This window comes from Eulemur rufifrons, chromosome 29 (genome assembly GCF_041146395.1).
Source record: "Eulemur rufifrons isolate Redbay chromosome 29, OSU_ERuf_1, whole genome shotgun sequence".
NCBI classification, from domain to species: domain Eukaryota; kingdom Metazoa; phylum Chordata; class Mammalia; order Primates; family Lemuridae; genus Eulemur; species Eulemur rufifrons.
Window position 1 is genome coordinate 32,815,544 of NC_091011.1, and position 24,224 is coordinate 32,839,767.

Sequence of the window (24,224 nt, forward strand, 5' to 3'; positions counted from 1 at the left end):
TGAATTCCAACATTATTAGGAGATAATGTTGGACTTAGTTAAGATTGGACTATATAATCACAATTTCTGTATTTATTTCATTGTTCTGGGTAAATAGTGGTAGTAATGGAAAAAATACAAGTACTTGAAAAATATAACAAAAACAAGATTCTAAATCTAGAGTCTCTGTGTTATGTCATCAGTATAAGATTGCCGCATTAAGAGCAATGCAATGAGACACTTAGGTAAGAACATATGTGCAAATTGTAATAACTCTAAATAAGTTTCATTGTACTCTAATTCTCATTATAATTTTAATTAGTTTTACCTGAATATAATTTTTTAAAAAAACTTTAAAGACATACTTTGAATTTCAATGATCTTCTGTAAAGAAACAACAGCATTCATATTCGGTGTTTGGTGGAGAATATCTTCCGCAAGCGGCTCCAGCTGCAAGAATAGTAGATAATAATATAAGCAGAATATTATGACTTTATAGTAAGTCTCACAGAAGCAAAGCAAACTGAAACAACCTAATCCCCAGGAAAACCTTGCTCCAAGAACTAGTTAACCTTTTGCTGATATTAGTTCTAAAAGTGTAGCCAGTTTTATTTTCTGTTTTGCATGCATGTAATTGAATTCCAAGGGGCTTTTCCATTGGTCACAAGATTAATCTATGAAGTCCCTGAAGCAGGTGCATGTCTGTGTATTATTCATTAAAAATCTGAGTTATTTGTGCAATTTTTGTAGGTTCCTTACAAACCAAATTCCATCATGTCTGTATATGCAGCTGGGCCCTGCAAACAAAACCTTAGGGAAGTTGCAATAGACAGAAAGTGGGCAGTCTATTATCCATACTTTGGCAGTGTTTTTACATCTAACCACCTTATGCATTTGAACACTTCAGGATGGAAAGCCATGAGACACAGCTGCTCTTATTCAATGGCCATTGGATAAAGTAGTTGAGAAAAGGTTCAAATAAAAGCAAAGCTCAATTAACTGTACAGTTTCATTTAATATCCACTTGATTCTTACTATGCAGATGTCTGTTTGTAAGCACAGGACAAATTCCTATCTTGCATATCTATCGTGATCTTTTGGAATTACACTGATTTTTCATGGAGATGCTCAGCAAACATTACTTTGCAAGAAATGAAGAAAAAGCTTTAAATAATTTATGGAGCATATTTGTCAGAACTAAGTCTGATAATGCATCCCTGGGAATGCCTTGATACTGAGCTTGGCATGTTGCAGCAGAAAGTGCACGGCTGGGGCACTTGCCAACAAAGTAGCTACCCAGCTATTGTGACCCAGAGAGTAACAAAAGCATTAACAAAACAATCAGCTTTCCTAGAAAATTTAAAGCTAGTAGTCTCAAATAAAAACCGGTGGTCAAAGTATAATATTGCAGGAATGGGAACTGATGTCACTATATGTACCAAAGCAATGGACTCATCTATTTCTCTTCGTCTATAGGAAAAACTAAAAAAACTCAGGGATTACAAGTTTCCACAGCATATGTGAGTGAATCTTTCCCCCAGGGTTTCTCTGAGTTGATTATTCTGTACTTCAGTCATGGAATCCAAAACAATAGCACCTTTCTTCCAGATGCCATAGGATAACAGACTAGCTCAGAGATATTTATACATGAGTAAATTCACTAAATATAACTTTCCAGAGTGTTTTTCTTAGCTGCCAAAGAAAAACCTTTAAAACATCAAAAGGTTTATTTGCAATACAGTTTGGTGGGAGGGGGAAAAAAAACCCACCACCACCATTCAGTGTCAGTGCAAGGTTCTGAAATGTTAAACTTTTAAAATTTGCTAAAATTATTTTTTAACTTGGTATTTCAGATCTTATCTTCAAGAATATGTTATCCTAGTAACACCCTCTTAACTCAGAGGAACTACTGAATCATAAACTGAAGGTTACTTGGAAAACTCTTACTCAAGAATTAGACAGGGTTGAGTGAGCTACCTTGCTCATAGATAATCTCTCCTTTCACTCCTTTCTCATAGCTCAGAGAAAATAATTTTTTAATAGAAACCAGGTATGTTTTACTAACAAAATATTCTGAAACAACACTCTATGTTCAAATATTTAAGAACAAAAGCACAAGGCAATGTCCACATATTTAGTTCTTCAAAAAACTTCCCTGTGGCGTCAGAGTAAAAATGCTGACAAATCTAAAGGTGCTGGCTCTTGCAAAGAAAGCTCCAGGCGGATCACACATGTAAAAAATCTAACTTGTGGACTCGCGCACTGTGAGGTCTGTATGCTATTTTTAAGACTTGAGTCACATAGAAAGCATAGGTGATTTGGGGTGTTGAGAGTAAAAATACAAACATCCCTAAATTCCCAATTTGGAATCTTCCGTTAGATGTAAAGGGTTGTGTCTACCTATAAAATCAATCCAGAGAATTAAGGCAATTAAATTGATAATTTAAACCTCCCAAACCATTTCCCTGCATGTTTTAGGTGAATGTCATTTAGAGGATTTAACCTCCAGTAAATTGCCCCAATTTGTTTCATTTTGAGTGTGTATATGCGGACAGAGTTGAATTCAGAAAGCTCTCAATGTAGGTACTTTATTTTTTCTCTGGTAGCTCTGCAGAGAAGGCAACGGGTAATACTTTCTCAGCTGGCAAAAAAGGCAAGCAACATTTACAGTCTGTTTTCATAAAATTAAGACTTTGTATAGAGGGACCACAGAATTGAGTTGTCTTTTCTAGAGAGTTTGTTGATTTAATCACTCACAATTATAAGCACTATAAACATCTTATTGAAGCATCCATTTAATACATATTTATGAGTATTGGTCATTATTGGTTATCTAATCACTAACTAATGAGATAATATTACATAAATAGTAATTTTTATAAAATTGAATAAAAAAATAGGAATATGTGTTAAAGTTGTGTTATGTATTTAGTTTGGCCAAGAAGATGTAGAAAAATATTGACTATTGAGACTAATCAGTATTAGTGAGAGTTATTAAAATATAAATAAGGAAGTAAGCTATACAAACCAGAAAACTTTTGCATGCAAAAAGTTACAGTAAGATAAAGCAGATGCAGATGTAGGAAATATTACACATCCATCATGCCATTTCTGTTGAGCAATTTCATTCAATAATGATAATCATCATGGAGTTATAAGATATATTAGATAATTTTAACACAGTCTCTTGAAACATGAAGCTCTCATCCAGCTTTATTATATCTAAAGCTTAACCACAACCATTACTTACAGCAATTCTTTATACAAATTTGCAAGCTTAGTGATAGGGAAGTTTATTTTTCTACTTCTTATAAAGAAAGTTGCAATACTGTATTGACACAATTCAGATGTTCATTAAGCTGCACATATCATGTAATTGCTAAGTAACTTAGCTATTTTTAAACACCATAGAAATTATGGCCATTATGATTTTGTGAGTAAGTAATTTTAGGTTTATAGAATCAGATCATTTAAATCATCAAAAATCATTTTATTGGTGAATATCCGTCTATGGAAAGAGCCAAAAGATATCCTTGAAGAAGCCACTCACTCTGTACTTGTCAGACATGAAAATCAGTTTGCCGTTATTTGCATGATTCAGAACAGAACAAAAATAAGCTAAAAAGAGTCCTTGCAAATAAAACAGGTATATGAGGACAGATGTATACATCAAGCATGCAAAGAATCTATTAAACATTCTTGTTAACTTTTATGTTCTGGTTTGATATTTCCTAAATATGCCAAGTGCTTTTATACTTCTGTATCTTTATCTGCTCTGTTCCCTCTGACTTCTATTTTCTCCATCCTTCTTTGAATTGGTGAAACTTTACTAATTATTCAAGGATGAGCACAAATATTTCCTGCTTTTTAAATTCTCTGACAGAGCAAATTGTTTCCACTTCTGTGGCCCCTTTACCCACAAATACTCTTGTTTATTAAATACATTATATTGTAATCGGCCATGTCTGCTATTCTCTACTTTGTTGTGAGCCATGTAAAGACAAAGACAGAGCCTGTCTACCCTAAGCATTTTTTTAAAATGTTGAATGAATGGAGGAAGAATTAGCTGAAAGAAAACATGGAGAGGTGACCTTTATTCTTCTTTCCACAGCTAACAAACTGGAGTGGAATGAGTTCTTCTTCTTGGTTACCTGCTGTAATCAGGCTATAGTTTTAAGATGAAGAATCAGAACAGTGATAATTCGTTTTGTATTCTATACTGAACTTCCCCTGCATAGCTTCCAGACAGGTATTCTCTCCTATGCATTGATGGTATTTCCTGACGCATAGAGAGATATTTCTCTTTGTTTTTCAATATTTTATTTTATTTTTAATTTTTTTATCACTATTTCAATAGATTCAGGGGATACAAGTGTTTTAGTCACATGGATGAATTATATAGAGGTAAACTCAGGGCTTTCAGTGTGTCTGTCACCAGAGTAGTGTGAGTAGTGTACAGTGTACCCAGTAGGTAATTTTTATCCCTCATCACCTCCCTCTTTTCCCCCTCTTAGTTTCCTATGTCCATTATGCCGCTTTATGACCATATATACCCACCATGTAGCTCCTACTTATAAGTGAGAACATATGGTATTTGCTTTCCATTCCTGAGACATTTTACTTAGGATAATAGTCTCCAGCTCCAACCAAGTTGTTGCAAAATACATTATTTCATTTCTTTTTATGACTGAGTAGTACTCCATGGTGTGTGTGTGTGTGGACACGCACAGAACACATTTTCTTTATCCACTCAGTAGTTGATGGACACTTAAGTTGGTTCCATATCTTTGCAATTATGAATTGTGCTGTGATAAACATTAGGGTGCAGGTGTCTTTTTGATATAATGACTTCGTTTCCTTTGGTTACATATGCAGTAGTAGGATTACTAGATTGAATGGTAGGTCTAGTTTTAGTTCTTTGAGGAATCTCTATACTTGTTTTCCACAGGGGTTGTATTATATTAATTTACATTTCCACCAACAATGTATAAGCATTTCCTTTCACTACATCCATGTTAACATCTATTGTTTTTACCGTATTATTAATGGCCCTCGCAGTAGGGGTAAGGCTGTTTTAATTTGCACTTTCCTGATGATTAGTGATGTTGAGTATTTTTTCTTATGGTTGTTGGCCATTTGTCTATCTTCTTTTGAAAAAAGTCTGTTCATGCCTTTTGATCACTTTTTGGTGGGGTTATTTGTTTTTTTTCTTGCTGATTTGTTTGTGTTCCTTGTAGATTCTGGATATCAGTCCTTTGCCAGATATATAGTTGTGAATATAAGTTGTCTATTTATTCTGTTGATTATTTCCTTTGTTGTGCAGAAACTTTTTAGTTTCAGTAGGTCCCATTTATTTATTTTTGTTGTTACTGTTGCTTTTGGGGTTTAAGTCATAAATTCTTTGCCTAAGCCAATGCCCAGGAGTGTTTTTCCTACATTTCTTCTAGAATTTTTATGGTTTCAGGTATTACATTTAAATTTTTAATCCATCTTGAGTTAATTTTTGTATATGGTGAGGGATAGGTATCCAGTTTATTTCTTTTGCATGTGGCTATCTAATTTTCCCAGCACCATGTACTGAATAAAGTGTCCTTTCCCCTGTTTATGATTTTGTCTGCTTTGCCAAAAATCAGTTGGTTGTAGCTATATGCTTTTATTTCTGAGTTCTCAAAACAAATATTTCTATAGATCAGAAATGCAGAGAATTAGAAAAGGAACAAAGACCCAGAGCCTGCAGAGGCAGAATGGCTAATGACTGAAAGAGAAAAAAAAAATTACTCCCAATTGAGCAGGAAGAAAAAACAATGGCATGAAGATGAAATGGAATCAGATTTTGAAAGACATTGAAGTCAATCATTAGTCCAATATGGGGAGAATTGAGATCTTCACAATATCTAGATTTCTATTCCACATACATGGTATATTCTTTAATTTTATTTGAATGTTTGTTAACTTCTGGAAAAACATTTTTTTTTTTTTTGAGACAAAGGCTCACTCTGTTGCCCAGACTAGAGGGTCATGGCACCAACCTAACTCACAGCAACCTCAAACTCCTGGGCTCAAGTGATCCTCCTGCTTCAGCCTCCCGAGTAGCTGGGACTACAGGCGCCACCATAGCTGGCTAATTTTTCTATTTTTAGTAGAGATGGGGTCTTGCTCTTGCTCAGGCTGGTCTTGAACTCCTGACCTCAAGCAATCCTCCTGCCTTGGCCTCCCAGAGTATTAGGATTACAGGCGTGAGCCACCGCGCGCAGCCTGAACTTGTATAAAAATATTTTACAATTTTATGAATGGGGTCGTATTTTTCAGATAGATTTATTGTAAAGATTTAGTATGTTTGATGCTTTTGTAAATTGTATGTGTACATATATAATTTTATTCAAAAATTTTTGAAATAATTTTAAGTTTATAGAGATGCAAAGACAGTACAGAATTCCCATATACTCTTCATCCAGTTTACTCTAATGTTAGCTAGTTACATAAAAACCAGTGTATTCTTAAACTTTTATTCTCACAGTTATGGATGGTGCATAGACATATAATTGATTTTTACTTAGCCTTTTAACTGATTTTTAAATTTTCTTTGATTTTCATTGAATTATAATTGACTACCAAGCTTGTTAAACTTATATGTTAATTCCTAATTTCAATGAAAATAATTTTTATAGATTTTCTACAATTACAATCACATGTAGTCTGTAAATAATGAGAGTTTTATTTATTCCCCTCTAATCCTTACACTTTTGTTCTCTTTCTCTTACACTATTGTATGGTCTTAGGATTCCCAGAGCAATGTTGAAATGAAATACTAAAAATTTTCACATTTCACCTTTAAATCTCATTTATACTACAGAATTTTTGGTAGATAGCCTTTATTAAGTTAATAAATTTTTCTCTCTTTTTTTGTTTTTTTTTTTTTGTTTTTGGTTTTTGGTTTGGAGACAGGGTCTCATTCTGTTGCCCAGGCTGAAGTGCAGTGGCATGATCATAGCTCACTGTAACCTCGAACTCCTGAGCTCAAGTGATCCTCCTGCCTCAGCCTTCCAAGTAGCTGGAACTACAGGCGTGCACCACCATACTTACCTAATTTTTTTTTTTTAAATGTTTTGTTGAGACAGGGGTCTCATTATGTTGTCTGGACTGGTCTCAAACTACTGGGCTCAAGTGATCCTCCCACGTTGGCTTGCTAAAGTGCTGAGATTATAGGAATGAGCCACTGTGCCCGGCCAATTTTTTCATTTATTCTTAGTTTGCAAAAATTTGTACGTGATGATTGGGTGTTTAATTTATCAGATGTTTTAAACATATATTGAAGTGGTTATATTTTATTTCTTCATTCTTTTTATGTGGTAAATCACAATGACTTATTTTGAAAAACTAATATGTTACATTTCTGGGAAAAACTCGATTTTTATGGGTATTTAAGATATTGATAAATTGCTAATATTTTGTTTAGGATTTTAACTACTATAATTATCAGCAAGATTGTCATATAAATTCCCTTCTTATGTTATCATTAGGGTTTTTTTGTATCATTATTATACAAACCTCAGAAAATCAGTTCTGAAGTTTTCTTACCCCCTTGCCTTTTTATTCTAAAGCAGTTTGAAATTAGTATTATTTCTTCCTGAAATTATTAGTAGAATTCAATGATGAAACTATATAGGTCTGATGTTTTTTTCTTGGAAAATTTAGTATTAAAGATTCAGTTTTTTTAAAGAGTGAATTTTGTTAATAATTATAGGACCATTCAAACTTTCTGTCTTCTTTATTCAATTTTGCAAGTTTATATAATATTTTTATAAGAGTTTTTCCATATTAAACAAATTTTTAAAGTCATTTTTAATATTTTCTTATAATTCTTTAATATCACTAAAATCTGTAGTGAAGTCCCCTTTTTCCTTCCCAATGTTGGGCATGCATGAGTTTCTTTGTTTATTGGTCTTGGTAAAGTTCTATCAATTTCATCACTTATTTCAAAGAACAAATCTTTGACATTAAAAATCTTATGTATTGTATGTTTGTTTTCTATTTCATTATTTTCTTTTTTTCTTTATATTTTCTTCACTTTATTTGTGTTTAATTTGTTGCTTTGATTATCTAATTTCAAAATGTGAATTCTTCTATCATTAATTTTAAAGTTTCTTAAAACTATTTTCTCTAAATTCAGCTTTAAATGTCACATAAGTTTTGATATTTTATATTCTCATAATCATTTAGTTCAAAATAGTTTCTAATTTTCATTGTGATTTCTTTGGACACATGAATTAAAGCGTATTTACAATTTCAAAATGTATGACTTTCTAATTATCTTTTAATATTAATCAGTTTAATTTCACTGTGGTAAGAGATTATACTCTGTATGAATTCAATTAGTTGAAATTTATTGAAACTTGCTTTATGTTCCATATATGGGCTATTTTTGAAAATGCTAAAAATGTCCTTGAAGAGAATAATATTCAATAATTATAGAGTATGGCCCATTTCAATTAAGGAAAATTTATTAAAGTATTTAAATATTCTACATCCCCTTTCCTTTTTAGTCTTCTTGTTCTATCACTTACAGAGAGGGATGTTAATTTTTTTTACTATGATTGTGGTTTTACCTATTTTTCCATCTGGTTCTTTCAGTTTTTGCTTGATATGTTTTGAAACTGTATTAGACATATAAATATTGAATTGCTTTATCTTCTCAGTTCATAGAATATTTTGTCATTATGAAGTATCTCTCGTTATCACTATTTCTTCTTTTTTGATTTAAAGTCCATTTCATCTGATATTGATATAGCCACATGACCTTTCCCTCAGTTAGTTTTGCAATTACTTTTTAAAATTTTTTTCATTTAATCTTTATCATTATATTACAGAAATTGTCCCTTTAATCAACATTTGTTATTACAATGTGATAATATTTGCTTTTATTGGTGACCTAAATTCATTTACATCCATTTGTATGTGTTTTGTGACATTGCCAAAGCAGATTCTAAAATTTTATATGAAACACAGAAGGGCCAAATATAGTCAAGCCCAAGACTGTCTTGAAGGAGAAAAAGAAACAAGATTTGTTCTACCAGCTATCAAGAATTACTATAAAATGACAGTAGTTAAGGTAGTTTGATAATGTCACAAGAATAGACAGAGACCTGTGGAATACAATAAAGTATCCGTGTATATATGGACAAAGTTAACACTACAAAGCCATGAGGAATGTATAGTCTTTTCCATAAGTGGTCTCAAATCAACTGCATATTCACATAAAAAAAAAAGAACAACTTGAATTCTACCTCAAATACAAATTCAACTCCAGATGAACTGTGCATCTAAATGTCTAAATGTTTAAATCAACACTAAAGATTTTAGAAAAGAATAGGATAACATTTTCATGACTTTGGGAGCCCAGAAAGATCTAAACAGAATACCAAAAAAGCTAATCAAAGGGGAAAATATTGATAAATTTTACAACATTAAAAAGTTACTTTTAATTATCTGAGGTCACCATTAAGAGTGTGAAAAGATAAGATATTTCAACACATGAAACCAACACTAGCATTTATAAAGAATGGCTTAAATCAGTAAAGTAAAAGATAATCTGAAAGTGGACAAAAGACTTAAACAGGTGCTACAAAAATGGTGCATTCATATGATTGATAAATAGATGAAGAACTGCTTTACCTCATTAGTATTCTGGCAAATCAAAACCATGATGATATACTACTACACCTCCAAAACAATGGCTAACATTTGAAAAGATTGACAATACCAAGTGTCAAAAGGGTACAGAACAATGGAAACAGGCATATGCTACTGATAGCAGTATAAACTGTTAACCACAATAGAAAACAGTTCATGTCATCTACAAAAATTAAACACATGCATATTTCAGGATTCAGAAATATACAATAAAACGTGTGTACAAATGCATCAAGAAACACAAAAATGTCCATCACAACATTGTATAAGATAGCTCCCAAATTGGAAAAATTCTCTTTATCTGTCAAAAGTAGAATATGTAAATAAACCATGGCACTTTCCTAAAACTTCTTTTTATGTAATAAAATACTATATAATAATAAAGATGAATAAACTATAGCTATCTGCAACAACATGGATAAATCTCACAAACATAATGCTGAACAAAGTGAGTTAGATACAAAGAAATATATATTGTATGAGTTCATGTATACAAAGTTCAAAAACAAGTAAATTAAAATATAGTGTTTGAAATCATAAAATTTGTTTTCTTTCAGAAAAGAGAAAGGGGTTACTGATTGGAAAGAGAATGTAAGGTCTTTTGAGATGGTGACATTATTCTAACTCTTGATCTGGTTGATGGTTCCACATTTGATCTTTTTGGGATAATTCACTGAATTCTACATTCATTTTTTGTACAGTTTTATGAGTATTATATGAATATTATATTTTGAAATTTTAAAAAGTTATTTTTTTTTTTATTTTATTTTTATTTATTTTTTTTTTTTTTGAGACAGAGTCTCACTCTGTTGCCCAGGCTAGAGTGAGTGCCGTGGCGTCAGCCTAGCTCACAGCAACCTCAAACTCCTGAGCTCAAGCGATCCTCCTGTCTCAGCCTCCCGAGTAGCTGGGACTACAGGCATGCGCCACCATGCCCGGCTAATTTTTTTTTTATATATATATATTTTTAGCTGTCCATATAATTTCTTTCTATTTTTAGTAGAGGTGGGGTCTCGCTCTTGCTCAGGCTGGTCTCGAACTCCTGAGCTCAAACGATCCGCCCACCTCGGCCTCCCAGAGTGCTAGGATTACAGGCGTGAGCTGAAATTTTAAAAAGTTAAAAAAAATTTAAAATTCCAAAAGGAAAATTAAAAAGTGAATGAGCTCTCTAACATAAGAGATTAGGGAAACAAAGTCTGGATCTTAAGTCCATGTTCCTTCCACTGTATTGGGTGCCTCTAAGAAACAAAGTGAGATTATATGTTTTGCAGAAAGAGCAGCAAGTTATATTCTTTGATACAGGCCACAAAATCATTTACAAAGGGAAGCTAAAAGTCCCCCTGCAACATGCAAAGTGACTCAGACACAATGCAGAAAGGGTTCAGTTGTCAAGATCAAAGATATTGTGAAATTTTGGAAGAATATGATGATCAAGCCCAAGAGGACAGGCAAAGCAGATTGTGATATAGATCTGACCCTCCATGCTGATAATTATTATCAATTCCCTTGGGAGGTGGGATTGGTGGGTTAAAATTCAACTCTCATTTAAATAACTATTTTAAAGATGTCTGCAATTAGTTGTATATGTTTAATTTGATTGCATAAGTAAATCTGGTTATAATTTTATCCATATTATTATTCATGAGTCATTCTCAAAATAACTTCTTCTATGTGTTTCAAGTCACTGAAATCTTTGACCAAATAGATTAGGGAAGAAAAATCAAAATCAGGGTGGATTTCATTGACAATTAAGTTACTACATTGACAGATTATTGAGATAATTCAGATTGGGTCTGCCTGATCCTACCTACCTGTTGATGATGAAGGGTGACAACACAGCAATAAAAACTTTCATAGTTTTGCTTTTTACTCTGAATTACTTTTTAATGTATGGTTGAAGTAGGAATCCAATTTTTTTCCTCCATGTGGATAATTCATTGTCCTATACATTTCCTATTTGCTTGAGTTTTTAGTTTCTTCCTAATTGAATTATATACTGGAGGAAATTTAAGAGTTCTCTTGAAATTCAGCTGGAAGCTTCTGATTTATCAATATCTGATAACTGAATGACGTTTTCTTACATCTATTTAAATGCAAAAAGGGACCAAGGGACCAGGTTCTGTCTGATGGGTTGAATAGTCTTTCCCCCACTGATCAGCACTCTCAGGTCTGTCATAGAACTAGTTTCTAAACATATGTTCTATTTGTCTATTCCTATGGCATTAACACATTGTCTGAATTACAAGAGTTTCAATTATATTTTCATATCTGCTTGGGCAGTCTGTCCAAACTGCCCTTCTGCCAGAGTGTCTTTGCAACCTCTGGTGTTTTGCTTTCACATAAGTAATAAATTCAGCTTGTCAAATTCGGAAAAAAAAAAAAAAAAGAAGAAGAAGAAAGAAAGAAAGATCTCCGGTCAACAGTAGTGATATAAGTGAGATGTAAGTCTAATAAGTCTTATGACAGTACCAGAAGGACCAAGAGAAAAAGGGAACAGTAATGGTCACTCACCTCACATAGATACTGAAGGAATTCCTTGAATGAGATAAGAGAGAACAGTGAACTAGACTCTGAGACTATTGTAGCTATTGTTATATTAACTGAGTGTTGTCCCAAACTACCATGGCTTGGAGAAATGTAGGTTACACAGTATATCAGCCAATGAATGAAAGAAGGAAGACTATGAGGAAGTGTCTCGGCTACCTAAAAATTCAAATAGTATCCCACAATTTCCATGACACTAAACTATGGAAAGTTTGCACATAATAATACATTTAAACATCAATGGCAATAACAAGCTAGGTAATTTAAAATAAGCCTAACAATTAACAGAAGGAAGCATAGTGGTCTATTGGAATGAGAATAATGAATGCAATTTGTTGGATAATTCAGACTATCCGTATTTTTGTTTGATCATTGAGGTAAGACTGTAGGTATACAATATAATGAAAAAACAATTGGAATCACACACTAGAGTTAAGAAAATACTACATATATTGAAAACTTCATGTCAAACTGAAGGTTTGATAACACCGAATGGAAGTTTGTTCAGAGCTTTATGTGTAATTCCCCAACATAATGTCCACACTTTGGATATCAGTTGTTATGAAGAAGGTTTAGTTCATATTCTATGTCAAAAATCTTGTTGTTTACTTGCCCCTGTTTCTGCAAATAAGTTTAAATTTGCAGAATTTAAACTCATGTAAGCCCTCATGTTTTGTTTTCATTTTCAGAATTTAAACTCATGTTTTATTTTCTTTGTTCCTTGGTTTCCTTTCCTTCATTTGCTTTTTTATTTCCTCTTCCTTTAATCTGCCAATTTTTACGCTTTTAAACATTTTCCTCATTTTATTTTATTTTAATAAAGAGATTTTTTTTTTTTACTGTGCTCTTTTCCAAAAGTTGATGTTTCTGCTAAGAAGACCGGTTTCACATCATGTAGCTGTAGTGTGCTGGTAAACGTTTAACATATAACTGTGCAAGAAGTAGCCCTAATTTGTAGCATTTGCAGATTTTCATGGTGTAAATACTCCTACCATGGCCTGTTCAAGTTACCAGTGTGATGTCACTAAACTCAGATTTGAGTAACACACAACTGGCTTTCACAAGCCATTAAGAGCCAGTTCCAGCATACTGCTAATAAAATATAATTTTATTCATTGATAAACTGGGAAAATTGCTCCTAATGATTATTTCCTTGATAAGCACTTGTTTTCTTCTATGAGCTTCTGCCATCTCCAAAAAATCATACACTGTTTTGTTGTTATTATTGTTGTTTTACCTCAAATCATGGGACACCTTTGTTCAAAGCTTCCATATTTTTCACAGAAATTCTAATTCCTTATGATATTCCATTCCAGCCTCATTATATACTTTTATTCCACTCAACACAACCTCTCCTTTACCAAAAACAAAACAAACAAACTCAAATAGAGCCATCCATAATTCTAAGAAGTCTTAATGTCTTTATCCATGAGTTTCCACTACATGATAAATCTTTTCCTTAGATATTACCTCTCCAAGTCTCATTTTTAAGTCAAGGCCAAGGTGAAATGTTACTTCCTCTCTTAAAATATTTCTCCATCACCATAGTTAAAAACAAATGGTCCTATGTTACATTCCCAAAGCACTTTGATTATTTTACCTTTACTTGTGTTGTAACTTTTGGGCAAAAAATAGATGCCCAACAAAAGGCTATTTAATGAATGGACAGATAAATAAATGTCATAACATGTTTGCTTTATCATGGAAAAGAAGTGATTTCTTTCTTTTATTGGTAAACATAACCTATGAAGTGTCTAGGTTCCTGGACCACATTCTTTTTAACACCTTCTGAAAAACCTAAAGACAAACAATACAGAAGAATTTTGAATCATGCAGACAACTTCCACTTCATTTGGCATTTACTGAAACAGGTAAACAAAAAAAAATCCATAATCACTTCGGCTCTGCTTTATTGAATATAAGAAATGCAACATCATGGGCCATATCTACACTAGAAAACATCTTCAAATAATATTTTTCCAAAACAGTTTTACTGCTTTAGATTATCCATAATTCTCTTCAGAGTGTGAAGCGGCTTAGAAGTCTAAAAGAAGACCGTGGAAAAACATTACTCTGGCATATCATGCATTGTCCCTGTATTCGGTTCCCCTTCCCCTACTCATGAATTACAATTATTTAGGAGCTTGTAAGCTTTCCCAGATTCACACCAATTCCCCCATGGACTAAACCTCAGCCATACGTAATCTAAAGGATGAAAAAGATGGCAAAACAACTTTCCCATTCAAAATCCAACGCAAACAGACCCCCGATGAGCAACTTGGACAACAGTATCTCAAGGGTGCACCTCAGGGGTGGTTGTCAACACTTACTAGAGTCAGTTCAAGAGACTTTTTCAGCAGCGTTAGAGAAAAACGTCATCTTTAAAAGATTATCAACAAACACAGTCACTACGTTTAGCCACTGTTTGTGAAATCCAAGTCAAATAAAAGCAGCTGAGCATACGCAACAGGCGATGGTAGTTATTAAGAAGAAAAGTAGGGGAGAAAGGAAGAAAAGAAGGGAGGGAGGAAGAGAGGGAAGAAAAGAAAAAAGAAAAGAAGAGAAAAGAATGGAAAGGAATTTTTTTTTAAAAAAAAGAAAAGAAAGGAAAGGAAAAGAAACAAGAGAACAAGGACTTGGGTGGGGCAGAGGCAATATACGAATTACGTTTGTACCCCCCTAATATGCTGAAATAAAAAAAAATTACAAAACAAAACAAAAAAGGAAAAAAAAAAAGAAAAAGAAAGAAAAAAGAAATCAGAAACCAAACCTTAGAAAGAGTGAGGGAGATCCAAACATGCTATACACTCCAAGTGCATGTGCTGAAGTTTCAGTACTAGAGGCTGTAGCATCATCTCACCAGCTTCCAGGTCTATGACAATTTCTTTTCCTCTAACAAGCTTAAAATCATCATTTATTTTGTTTTGACAGGTGGTCTTTTAATGGCCATGTTCTCAACTCACTACCCAAAGCTTCTACTGCTACATGTCCTCTCCTTTCTCTTACTTGCTTGAAGATTTTCAATGTTTTCGTTTCAGATTCCATAGGAATGGCAACTGCTTAAAGCTTTTCTCACCTCTTGGGAAAAATTCTTTCAGAGGAAGCAACCCAGGGTGCTACTAATTGGCTTTGCATAACAGTAGGCAAATTTGGCCTTAAAGCAACTGTGACACTGTTTGCCAACGACCTCAAATAGAGATTACCAAAATCAGAGTCTCTGGGAACCTCACAGATGTTTCTATTACTAATTCTAAAAACCATGTGGCTGTTCTCATAAGTATCCCTAATGCCTTTCCAAGCAACCTAATGATTCTTCTCATTTAGATATTCACTTCAATTTCTTGCAACTCCCAAGCTAGTGTTTCTGTTTCATTGAAGAAGTTCAAAAATATTCATCATACACTGATTGGACTGATAAATCTAAGTTATAGACTTTGCCAAGAAAAAGAAAAAAAAATGGACTTCTGGTATGTCTTCAAAATCAGTTGCCTCCAGGAATTTCCTGTACCAAGCTCAAATTAATTTTAATCCAATAGCATATTATTTTGACTGACCTTGTACATATTTCTTAAAAGAATAGTTAAGAGATGTTTTGCTAAGTAGATCATTTTCAGGATAAAGATACTTAAAAGAAAGAAAATGCCCGCTTTGGGTGCAACACTCAAATAACTTACAATTTTTAAAAATCAGGTATTTTTGGTACCCATCTATGTGTATACACAGATGCAGAGCCAATGGTTCTTGCTTATTTTATAATTCCTTTGGGTTATGTAATACATATTATTTGCTGATAATAAGCCATAAGAAGCAGCATTTTGCCGTATTGACATGTCCTAGCCAAGAACAACAAGGGAAAGACATAGCATTCAAAAAACTGGCAAAATGTTTATGAATTCTAATCCTCTGCACATGAATAAATACATCTGACAAAGAGCAGAGTCCCTTAAAAAGGTCTTTCTTGACCTTTCTAATTTGAGTTCAATTGCATGTTCAGTGTTGAGAAACCAAAGTCAGTTCTGCCAATGTTTCAAGCTCAAGCTTTACTCCATTTTGTTATTTGTAAAAGTGAAATCCCAGATAATAAGTTATAATTGCTCTATTAATCACTTGAAAAGGGAGGTTTGGAGAGAAATTGGGATTTGAAATTGCAATAATTGGTATCTGAAAGACGTCCTTTTTTATTTTCTTACCTAGCGCTTACCACATAAAACTACTGTGAAAACTGCATATATGCACTTTTTAAAATGGTGGGGTACATGCAATATGCTTTATATATTATTTTTTCTAAGGAATGAAATTTAAAACTTCAATGGAGTCATGATGATCTTTGACCTGGAAAAAACTACAGAAAACCAGGCTTTGGATTATAAATTATATTGTCAATGAAAGTGAGAAGAACTCTTTGTTGCTTGAGTTGTTTCAAGTATTATATTTTCATTTCCTTTTTCCAAATGAATTATAATGTACAACACACTTATATTTTTCTTCTATTTTTTACTTTAAAAAAGTCTTTCTTTCTCCTTGCTTTGTTCCTCTGTGCACTGATAGGATTGACACAACACAATTTACCCTTCAAGGTTCAATGTACCAAAATCATTTGTTATTTTTAAAATATCTTGTGGGAAATCTATATTCTTGTTTATGTCCTCAAGAAAGCTTAATGGAAAAAATCACAGAAAGGCATAAATTATTTAAGCCTCCCTTCCTTTAGTTTATGATGAACAAATTTTAGGTTGTGCTTATGCAATTGAAGATAGCCAACCAATAGGCACAAGATAGTATTTAGGGCAGCATAATAACTAAATCAGATTTACTATGACATCTAGATAAAGCCAATTTATTGCCAATATAGCCAAAAATGATCATGTCAGTTACCACCTACTAGAATTGTCAGCAGTCTATACACACACATGGGCAGCTTTAAGATTAGCCAATGATACTTTTTAGCTCTTCCTCTATCTCAGTCCTGGTCTTCCTCAAAACATAGAGAAAAGGCACAGGTCTCAAACTTGAAATCAGGTGACAGCCTTCTAATGTCACTCATTGCTCTACAAAAGCAGTCTATTTAATTTTCAGGAAAAGCACATGTATTAAAATGACCACAGGCCTCCCAGTCAAAAGAGCATATAGGAGAAGGAAGGTACGAAACACACTCATTTTGCTTTTTAGTAAACTAAGGTAAATTAAGAACAATATGTATCTGCACACAGTTGAATCTGTTCTGAAACACAGTCGTCTCTTTTTTTTTTTTTTAACAAGGAAAGGTAGAGAGGTTTATTATCATTTAAAAAATTGGCAGCCATTCATAAGAGTATGTGAATTGAAAATATGTACAAGTTTTCATTTTTATCAGTAAACTGGTTTCAGAATCTTTGAATTTGGTTCTTAGGAATTTCTTGCCATCCATGCCATAAAGCACAGTACTTATAAAGGACAATTTAGAGCAGAACAAAATGGAACATGGCCTTACAAATTGCTGATATTTCTATGTCCTACTGAATTATGAATATGGATAGGCTGAATATTTAACTGAGTTGAGAACCAACTTAATATTATAACCTAATATTATAACCATCTTAATATTATAATAATTTAGCATGTACAAATTGTGCACTAGGCATTTTTCAACAGTAGAAAATAAGATGAAATCAGTGTCCAGATACTGCACTATTAAATAAGCAAAGAGAAGTGATTATTGAGAGTCCTCGGCTGGGGCAAGGTCCAGCCAGTGTAGATGCATGTGGTTGACATCAGTCTGAGCCTTACTAGAGACTAAGGATGACCTGAATGCTCTAGCACTGTCTTCTAAAAGAGTGAGTGCTAAGCTCATCCTCAACTTAAGACTTTGAGAACATGCTCATGTTATTTTGTAGATGAAAGTGGCTGAAACACAGTCATCTCTTAAAGAAAGAGATCATAGGAGAGATTACTCCATCCTCACTGGAAATGTTCCCTTGGAAGAAGAGAGTTGTGCCAAGAGCAGCTATTATAAGTGCATAGAGACAGAATCTTATTTGAATGGGTGTGTTCAAAGAGAGCCAGTGAAATCCGTAATTTCCTTCCACGTACTCAGAAAAGTAGTTGGCTTTTGTAGCTGGGTAACATTTCTTTCTGGGCAGGTCAATCATCCATGGAGCCACAATCCACAACCTACTCTGATTTGCTGCACATCTGGTCTAAGCCTTTATAATGCAAATATTAAAACCAGTCTGCTCCTCTAAAATGTTTCTATATTTAAGATCAAATAAGTGATTTCAGAATATGGGTGACTGTGCAAAAAATGTTATCTGGTAGGCAAAAAGAACTGCCTAACATTAACTGATAACATAGAATAGTATTTATTTCTTGCAGTCCTTTATTGCTACAAAAAAAATAAAAAATAAAAACAAAAACCCAACATTCTGTTTGACATTATTGGTTCACAGGAATCTCAGAAAGACTCTAATATTTTAGAAAATTTTAGACACCTTGGAATATTGTGTGATCTGAAACACCAGTATTTTGTTGACACTAATCATTAGATAATTACATCCTTTATTTTGCTATGTAAAATTATACAACAGAGTAAAGTACTTAAGCAGTGATTAACTTTTCTCTCTCATTACATATTTGATGTGCAAAAAAATGGTACATTTTCATAAATATTATAGGCAAAGGCATGGATTACTGTTAGAAAACAATATGAATACAATTTTTAGAGAGATTTTGTATCTGTTTATTTCATAAGCAAAGTCATATTTCAAGTTCACAAAAGAAAGGCGAAATATATGTGATAATCATAACACTACTATACATTCACTATGAAAACTAAGTGAATTTATAACATTAATGAGCACATACACACTTTGAAATATTTGCTGAATTGCAATTAATTGGTCTGAATGAAAAGTTGCCGTGATCTGGAAGTGAACCTCACAGCAATTGCATCTGAGTGCCTGCAGAGCGGTCAGGAAAATATGTTGCAATTTCATTATGGAATGTTAAATAAAAAAGAATGACCCTAGGCAATTTAGATTCCAGTTCAAATATTGGATCGAATGCATTCTGGCTGTATGACTTTGGATGGATTTCTCAACTTTTGAAACTCATCACCATTTGTAAGATGGAAATAATATCTATCTCTTAGCATACAGAATTCTTAAATGGTGACAAAAATAGTTTATCAATTTTTTAAAGGCTTCTTTCCCCTGAACCAACATAATCCTCCTGAGGAAATCTCAGGAGAAATTTTTTTTTAGTTTTATTTCTTATTCAATGTTTCAACACTCATTGGTTGGATCAGTAGACAAAGCATTCTTCTTCCCAAGGATTATCTTTACTCATTTTTGAGCTCTGTGACTGACCCGATTGAAGGCAGTGCTATGTGGATTCTATACCTGGGGAACACTTGTGCATATAACGTAAGAACATGTAAACTTCTCTTATCTAAGGCGTGCCTTCTTTCTTACTGGTAAGAGCAATATTGAGCTTTCTGAGTACACAGAATTTTTTAAAAAGACTTTTAAAATGTGCATGCATATATCCTTGATCTTTTACCCCTACTCTTTTGTACTTTTACTTTTTTTTTTTTTTTTACCTCATTTCCTAGAAGGGCATTTACACAGGCTTCTGATGCATCACAGATGGCTGTGAGATCATGTCCTCCTTCTAGAGCCAACACCACACGTCCATCAGCCAATGTCATCAATTGCTTCGTCAAATGACCAAAGCCTACCACAATACAAACAGAACATTTCAAAGTATTAAATCAAGAGATAACGATCACTAGAATCTAACATTGATTATTTATTCCATGCCAGTCCTTTCTCAGCACATTCTGTGTGCTAACTCATTTAATACTCACAGTAACTTTATGGGTTACAACCTATTATTATCTCTTTATGGATGATGGAAACAAAGACCAAGACCCCACAGCTAAGAAGTATCACAACCAAGATTTGCACCAATCAGTCCGGCTCTTCCCCAGTGCACAGTGCTGCCTTTCATAATACATTCTGTATGTATCTGAATGAAAAACTCGCATATTATGCAGCCAATGTTATAAAGGTAAACTATTCCATTTGCTTTCCATATGCTTCCTGTCTCCATCATCTGCCTTTACTTTATCATAAAAGGAAGTTTTCTATATATTGCATGAAATTACTTTAGTATCACAGTAGATGTTTATAATTATTCTTTTACTATAAAATATTTGATAAGGGCAAAAATATAAATAACATCCATACATGGCATAATGTATAATGATATGATACTTGTTCAAAATACCTTCTTGCTTACTTTCCAACTTAAAGAAAATGTTAGCAACACTTTTGAAAGCCTCTGTGTGCCTCTCTCTGTTAGCATCTGTCCTCTTTTCTGTGGGAAATCAGGATCCTGAGTTTATGTTTATAATTCCATTGCTTTCCTGTGTTTATTTGCTTGTTTTTAAACTTTGTAAAAATGGTTTTATACTTTTGCAACTTGCTCTCGTCATGCATTTTGTTAGCTCATCTCTGTTGATACCTGTAGCTATAGTTCTTTGCTGACTAGTAGGCCATTTTATATCTATAGGATTTATTTACCAGTTCTTCTATTGACAAATATTTGATTTTTTATTAGTTCAAAATTCCAGTTTTTTGTTATTACAATGTTGCCATGAACATTCTTATGTAGGTCTTCTGGTGCACATATGCAAGAGTAGAATGGAATTGTTGAGTCTTAAAATCTGCTAAATAATACCAGATTATTTCCAAAGGGCTATTACCAAACCACACGCTCAGAAGCAGTATATATAAGAGTTTCAGTTTAGTCACATCCTTGCTATGATTGCCAACATTTGCTATGATTTGCCAAGTGGGTGGTTCAATAACGGCATCTTATTTTGTTTTCATTCAGTACAAGGAGGGAGCATTCTATTTCTAGTTTAAATAAGAGGTTTCTTAAAATTATAAATGGTTGTAGAATTTAATGTAATTATTTTTCTATACAGATGGATTTTTCTCTATAATTTGATAATCTTTTACAATATATTAATTAATATTTCTAATGTTAAAATGTGATTGCATTTATGGAGTAAAATAAGCTTGGTTGTGATGTATTACCTTCTTAACACACATCTGGATTTCTTCTGCTATTAGTTTGTTTAGGATTTTTTCAACTATGTTCATGAATGAATGGCACTAATCTGTAATTTTCCATCCTTGTATTGACCATAGTGAATTTTGATGTGGTTGGGACTCTGTATTTTTATTATCTAAGCCTAAAATTTTGGGGTAGAAATCTCCTGTAAAATCATTTGAGTCTTGTTTGCTCTCTGAGGAAGATTTTAAATTATTTACTGAATTTTTTTCAGGGGTTATAGGACTACTCCTGCTTTCTATATCTTTCTGAGTTATATTTTTCCAGGAAGTTGTTTCTTTTGTTTAAGTGTTTAAATTCACTGAAATAAAATTGTTTATTTTCTCTACTATCTTATTTTGGAACTCCAATTAGATGTATGTGAACATTCTCACTCAATGTCTCCTCAATCTCTCTTAAATTATCTTTTTCATATTTTCCATATCACTTTCTGTCCTGCATTATGTGTATTCTTGATTCAGATATATCTTCCAAACTTTGCCTCTTCAGATGTCTCTAACCTATTATTTAACTCCTTTATTGATATTTTCATTTCAGTGATTGTATTGTTTAATTCTAGAATTTTTATTTGGTTATGTTTCATGACTTCTCAGTCATTTTTATAGTTTCTTAACTCCTCACTGACATTTTTGTTGCTTACTTTTATTTCTTTCAGCATAATTATGACATATTCTATATTTGATATTTGAAATCTTTGAGTTTACTTTACTTTGTTATTTCTGCTGATTCTTCCTCATGGTGCCTTAATTATCCTCTGTTTTTTACTATCATCATCATTATTATTATTTTTAACTCATATTGATTGCAATTGATTGCATATTAATTGATATGTGAGCAATTTTTGGAGCTTGGTGCAATGGACTGAATATTTCTGGCCCCGAGTGTTCATATGTTGAAATTCTAAGCCCTGATGTGATGGATTTAGGAGGTAAGCTTTGGGGTAATTAGATGGAGTCCTTGTGAATGGGACCTTAAAATAGACCCCAGAAAGTCCTCTAGCTTTCTTTATGCCACGTGAGGATATAAGAAGTTGGGAGTCTGTAATCCAGAAGGCCCTCCCCAGAAACTGACCATGCAGACACTCTCATCTCAGACTTACAGCCTTCAGAACTGTGAGAAATACATTTCTGTTGTTTATAAGCCATCAGTCTAAGATACTTTGTTACAGCAGCCTGAATTGACTTAAGGCACTTGGGTTGAGTGTGGTGTCTATCTTTGAAGCCCAGGTCAAGTGTGATTTTGTTTGCTTCTGTGGGATATCTGGGACACTATCATGTAGGATCAATTTTAAATTCTTAGATTGCAGGACTGGCTGTGGGTTTCATTGTAGTTGTTTTTTGCACATATATTGTAAATACGGACCCCAAAACTTGATTACAAATGCTCATGAAAGAAACTTTTTCCTTTCCTTCCTTCCTTCCTTCTTTCCTTCCTTTTTCCTTTTCTTTCTTTCTTTTTCTTTCCTTCTTTCTTTTCTTTCTTTCTTTTTCTTTCTTTCTTTCTTTCCTTCCTTCCCTCTTTCTTTTCTCTCTCTCTCTCTCTCTTTCTTTCTCTCTTCTTTCCCTTTGAAATCCCCTCTATTGGTAGCAATAGCTAAGATACATTTGTTGTCTTCTTCAGCAATACTTTCCTTTCTCTTATTCATTGTTTTCCTTAGAGTTGGCCATTTGTCATCCCTTTCTTTATTCCTTCTTCAATCAAATTTCATTCCCTTCATAAGCCCAAAGCTTAGACTCTCTTTCCAATCTGCTGTAGACTGTTAATGCTCAAGCTCTGACCAACTGAAGATTTTGGAATAGATGCCCCCAGGGTAGCCAATAGCTTCAAGATTCACTGTTCTTTTTCTGTCTTTTTAGAAGTCAACCATAAATTTAAAAGATTTTCATGAAAATTTTGAAATACTTTCACATAGGAGTATTTAAGTATATGTAATCTCTCATATTGCCAAATTTGAATGTTTCTTATTCAACATGTAAAAAAATTTAACATTGCATCCAACCTGTCCAATTTTAGGGACTATTATAAAAAATAGGATGAATTAAAATAAATAAAAACATTGCTTCATTATGACACCTCATTTTTATATGCTCTGTGAACTTATAGGGAATAAGCATTTAAATTTTAAATCAGTTAATTTTTTCATAATTAATATATTTTATTATTTAGAGCACTTTTGGGTTTACAGACAAATTGAGCAGAAAGTTCAGAGAATTCTCATATACATCTCCCTCCTTGTTTCATTATTAAGATCTTGCATTAAAATGGCACATTTGTTACAATTGATGAGCCAATACTGCGACGTTATTGTTAGCTAAAGTTCACAGCTAGTATTCATATTTCGGGTTGTACAATTCTATGGATTTTGATAAATGCAAAACGTCATGTATTCACCATTATAGTACCAAACAGAATAGTTCACTGCCCTAAAAATCCCCTGTATGTCACCTATTCATCTCTCCTTTCTGCCCCTTTACCCCGTAATCCAATGGTTTTTTTTTTTGTTCTCTACAGTTTTGTCACTCATCTTTAATGTTACATTAATATAAAATTTTTAACTTTTTGTATTACCCTTTCTAAATTAGAAAAGACATGATTTCATCTGCCCTCATTTATATGACACTCATGATGTTTAAAAATATGTGTGTGTGTGTGCGTATATATATATATACGCACACACACACACATATATATATATACACACATATATATCAAACCATGAAAGTTTGAAAAAGAAAGTTGAACTTGGAAATGCATGCTCTTCCAGCCTAACTGGGCTGCTTTAAAGCCTGACCTTTGTTCCTCTCTAGAGCATCACAGTCTTTTGTTTGAAAAGAAAATAAATCCTCAGAATATAATCTGTAGAACTAAATGAAAGCCTATAAAATTATCAAATA

The 24,224-nt window shown here is 33.1% G+C and overlaps 1 protein-coding gene across 1 annotated transcript in view; it reads right to left on the reverse strand.

The window, feature by feature from the left end:
* Positions 1–255: 255 nt before the first annotated feature.
* Positions 256–24,224, reverse strand: part of HDAC9 (histone deacetylase 9) — an 830,046-nt gene continuing 806,077 nt past the window's right edge. Inside the window, exons 22-23 of the mRNA XM_069462244.1 lie at positions 19,790–19,923; positions 256–429 (exon numbers count right to left, since the gene is read on the reverse strand). Of these exons, the coding sequence (XP_069318345.1) occupies positions 322–429; positions 19,790–19,923 (242 nt within the window). The 3' untranslated portion in view covers positions 256–321. The remainder of the gene's footprint in view (positions 430–19,789; positions 19,924–24,224) is intronic.